Consider the following 4,570-nt stretch of genomic DNA (forward strand, 5'->3'; position numbering starts at 1 on the left):
TGTATTTCAGAGGCTAAATACAGTATCAGATATCAGTTGCATCTTTTCTGTAACTGATAGCCTTTTTCTTAAACAATCCAGAATAGTTTGAATGTTTTTAGTTGCTTATATTAAAACAATTGTTGTAATTGTTGTATGATTCTAGTGGCTCCCTTCGTCAGTCAGGCCCACCCTGGTCATGCTTCTCATTCTTATGCCAGGTAAGATTTTTGGTCACACAATATTGAGTATTAGGCATGCTAGTATCACAAGTTTTTTGCAAACGAGATAAATAACAAGGTTAAGTAGAATGAAACAGCTATGGAGAATGTGCACTGCATGGCCACGTATTCAACGTATAATGTAGCCTAAGGGCAATATTGTATGACAAATACTGGAAGACTTACATTTTTTGTATTCTGCATTAAATTGGAAATAAGTTAGTAGAAATCCCAATGATTACTGGTAACTAATGATGACACCACCCCTTATTTTTTAATCCATTTTGTTAGTTGCAAGTCAGCTGATTTGTTGAAAGTAAGCCATAGCATGTTTACGACTGGATTTTCAATTTTTTAATCTTCCGTCAGCTGTGAGCAGTGCCAAGAAGGTGAACTGCTCTGAGCCGAACCAAGTAGCCCTGCTGGAAGGTCTGAGGCCATTGTTTAACCTGAGCGCCATACGACCCGTCATGAACACATCAACCTGCACCTACGTCGGAACATACTTCATCATGTATGGGATACTCGGAGTGGTATGTTTCAGCTCTCATGAGATAAGAATAAGTAGCATTATACTGTATACTGAGGAACCCTCTCCATTATATATGTGGGCTCCATTGAGACTTCCTTGAGGATTCAGTTGGTCCTCAAAAAACACATTAGAAACACTGTCACAGTTTTTGTCTTAAAGCAGGTTTTTTTGTCTTCCAGGATGAAAAGGCTCAACTCTTTGTCACTTACCTTTGGACTCATTATGTATGTACTGCAATCGTCCATGTTAGTTTCTCGCTCTGTGATGTAGGGATAATTGTGGGAATATTTTTCGTGAATGATGTGATTATTACTTATACGACGTGCTCTGTGCACTGACACCAGCTTTGTGATTTTAGTGGTGGGAGAACGAGTTTGTCAGCTGGGACCCAATCCAGTGCGGCTCTGAGAAGATTACACTTCCCAGAACCAAGTTTTGGGTGCCAGATATTGTTATCGATGAATTGTGAGTATATATTATGTATATATATTATGTAAAACTAAACCATGTTAGACATCAACGTTTTTTAAATTGCTAAATAATTTTTGGGCCATGACCATGGCCAAATGTGTTTTCCCATCTCTGTGTGTGTGTCTCTGAGGTGGGTGTGTCACCCCTCCCACTCTCTCACCACACTCTTCCTCACTCACCTAATCACCTCATCAGGCATACTCACCTGCTAGTTTTTACCAAATGTTACTCAAACAGGAGTAAATACCCTGCCTGCCTGTCTGGCATTTTTAAGGACTATTTCTGCCTGATCCCCTGCCTGTTTCCCTCTGGATTAATGACTTTAAATAAACAGAAATGGTGTTCTGCTTTTTGGGTCTAACATGGGCCAAGAGTTTTTACCAAATGTTACTCAAACAGGAGTAAATAGTGCATTTTTAAGGCAGCACGATGTATTTGGAATCAACTCACAATACACTGCAGTGCACATGTTCGCTGTAATGAAGGAAAATGTCACAGAACAGAGTAATTCATTTATGAGTTTTCAGGTTATTTTGTAAATTCAGAAATTAGAGGTGCCATTGAGTAATTTTGCAGGTGTTTAACTCATAACTCCTCTGCTTGTTCCTGTCTTGCAGTATGGATGAAGACACAGCCCCCCTGTCCCGTATGTGTTCCTGAGTAGCGATGGTAGGGTAACAGATAATCATCCACTCAGAGTTGTCAGCTCTTGTAACCTCGATATCTACACCTTCCCCTTCGATATACAGAACTGCACTTTGACTTTCACCTCCTACCTCATCGCTGGTAAGGCACTTCACCAATTGTCTTGTTTCCTGTCTTCATAGAAGTTTACAGTGTTAAGCTTGTTACAGACAACAAATTTGAATAAGATATACATAATATATATACATTTTTTTAACTATGTATTCCTATATTTCTGCAATGTCATGTGGATATGTTAAGTGACCTTGACTTTACAGGATATTATGTTTCTCTATTCTCTCCTCCCAGCGCGACGTTAAGATTACCATGGGGAGGAGTGCAAAGGAAATAACAGATCTCTCCAAGAGGTTTATGAGCACCATGGGGGAGTGGGAGCTGCTGGAAATCACCTCCTACAATGACAGCAGCCATCTTGGTAGTGAAGACGGGGATGAGCTTAAATTTTATGTAGGTTGATTGTCTGTAAATTGCAGATATTGCACCTTATATTGCATTTCAGTTTCAGATTATGAGTGTATTTGGTTTGAAGCACGCAAACCTATGTTTTGAAATTTCTTAATTTACCTTATTGTTCTGTCCGTTTAACCTTCGTTCATCCTATTATAAACAGCAATATTTCACAGCAATTAAATTTGCATAGAATGGGTACCTACCAATGTGTTTTGCATCTTTTGCAGGTGGCAGTGAGGCGCCGGGCCACTCTCTATGTAGTGAACCTCCTGCTCCCCAGCTGCTTCCTCATCACAGTGGACCTCTTCAGTTTCCTGATGCCTCCCCAGGATGTGGACCGTTCCTCCTTCAAGATGACACTGATCTTGGGCTACACTGTCTTCCTGCTCATCATGAACGACCTGCTGCCCGTCACTGGAAACACCATACCTCTCATTAGTGAGTGTTATTAAGGTTCAGAAATAGAAAATAGAAAAAATAGAAATGGACGGTCTTCTCGTTGATTGTATAGCCTACTTATGATGTTCATATAGAGGCATCACTATTAAATTGAGACTGTTTCATAAGCAGTTAAAAGTTCCTCACAGTTCCTTAACTTTAATTTCACCCTGCAGAGGAGATGTCTATCCGTGGTCCTCAGTGGACCGTTTGCCATCATAATTAAAGAGATTACAGGTTTTCATTGCAGAAAAATCAAAGATATTATGCACATGAGCAGGTATTGTGAACAATCGTTAAAATTGGCTGCAATTTTGATTTCCATGCCTAATTCCAAAAACAGATACTTTGGGCAAACAATGTTCAGATTTACGTATAATGTCCATATGAATTTCCAAAAGGGGTACAGGGAGGTTTTCATGTTTTACCAGCATAGGCATCTGTCCTCTGTATGATTTACAGTAAATAATAAAAACAACATTCTGACCCCTCTCCTCGGTCTCGCTCTCTTGCAGATGTGTTCTTCTGTCTCTGCTTGGCTCTAATGGTGACCAGTGTAGTGGAGAGCATCCTCATCACCAACCTGCTCGTTGGCTCTGGTGTCTCCTCTCCAATCCCCACCTGGGTGCAAGTGCTTGTTATCCAAATTCTGGGCCGTCTCGTTTTCCTGACTCCGAAGACTAAAGAACCAAGAGATGCAGGTGGTTAAATATACATTATACATTTTGAAATGTTATATTACAGAATATGACTTGATATACTGTGCAAAGTAATTCCAATGGATCAGTATGATTGCTCATACGCATTCACACATTGTAGTGGTGAATGTAATAATATATTTTTCCCCTTGAAAACTAGAAATGAAACCCAACGCTGTGGTGGCACAGGGAAAACCTGATGATGAGTTTGCAGAGGAGATGGGGCCGGTGGTGGAGGACAAGGCTCTTCAGGAGCTGAAGAGCATTAGTGAGAACCTCCAGGCCATCCGCCTCCAGGTGGACCAGCAGCTGAGTGGAAGCGAGGGCTCGAAGGATTGATCCAGGTGGGATTTATCATGGACCGCCTGATGTTCGGCCTCTACATCGTCTTCGTATCAGTCAGCTTCATTACCATCATCATTCTCTGGTCTAGGTCATACAGTCAGTAGACAACTGTTGTCTGTTTTAAGGGGCTCCATTTATGTAGCTAGTAACTCAAAAGTATGTTGAATTTGAGCAATACATAATATTTTTGTTGTTTTGTTTGGAGCCAATACATTTTTACATATTCTAAAGTTATTGTGTTAATTATAATCACAAATGGTCCTGGTATTCCTATTTAATTAAATTAAATCTGCTACATTAATTGGATGCAGTTCTAAGCCGCATGTGTTATATTGTGTGATTCTAAAATGGAGGAAAACATTGTTTTCCAAATAAAATTACTTGCAAAGATTCTTTCAGTTTTCGATTGACATTCATTTCAAATATAATAATAATGTTCCAATTATTTTCTTATTTATTTATTCAATTAAATGCCAGTTTTCAATCCTATGGGGGGTGTCAGATACTTCATTCAGCTATTTAAGTCAGTATCGGAATGATATCTGCATGGATTCATCTGTAATGTGGACATCCAATCACAAGATTTTGAAACATTGCTGCGTTACTGAGGTCAGACACTGATATTTTGCGATAAGGCTTGGCACACAGTCATCCTAAAGGTTTTGGATAAAGTTTACAACTTTAATCTCTGTATCTGCCAGGAATAGAGAACTAAAACTGAAAAGAATACA

At 39.5% G+C, this 4,570-nt stretch overlaps 1 protein-coding gene across 1 annotated transcript; it reads left to right on the forward strand.

The window, feature by feature from the left end:
* Positions 1 to 145: 145 nt before the first annotated feature.
* On the forward strand, positions 146 to 3,833 carry LOC129115160 (5-hydroxytryptamine receptor 3C-like; the record flags this gene model as incomplete). The annotated part of the gene is made up of 9 exons (XM_054626853.1): positions 146 to 200; positions 570 to 733; positions 1,091 to 1,197; positions 1,821 to 1,849; positions 1,953 to 1,989; positions 2,166 to 2,355; positions 2,586 to 2,796; positions 3,312 to 3,497; positions 3,655 to 3,833. Coding segments are annotated over 9 exons (1,158 nt in total), but the record flags the coding sequence as incomplete, so codon positions are not given.
* Positions 3,834 to 4,570: the final 737 nt, after the last annotated feature.

Source organism: Anoplopoma fimbria, unplaced genomic scaffold (genome assembly GCF_027596085.1).
Source record: "Anoplopoma fimbria isolate UVic2021 breed Golden Eagle Sablefish unplaced genomic scaffold, Afim_UVic_2022 Un_contig_11205_pilon_pilon, whole genome shotgun sequence".
In the NCBI taxonomy this organism is placed as follows: domain Eukaryota; kingdom Metazoa; phylum Chordata; class Actinopteri; order Perciformes; family Anoplopomatidae; genus Anoplopoma; species Anoplopoma fimbria.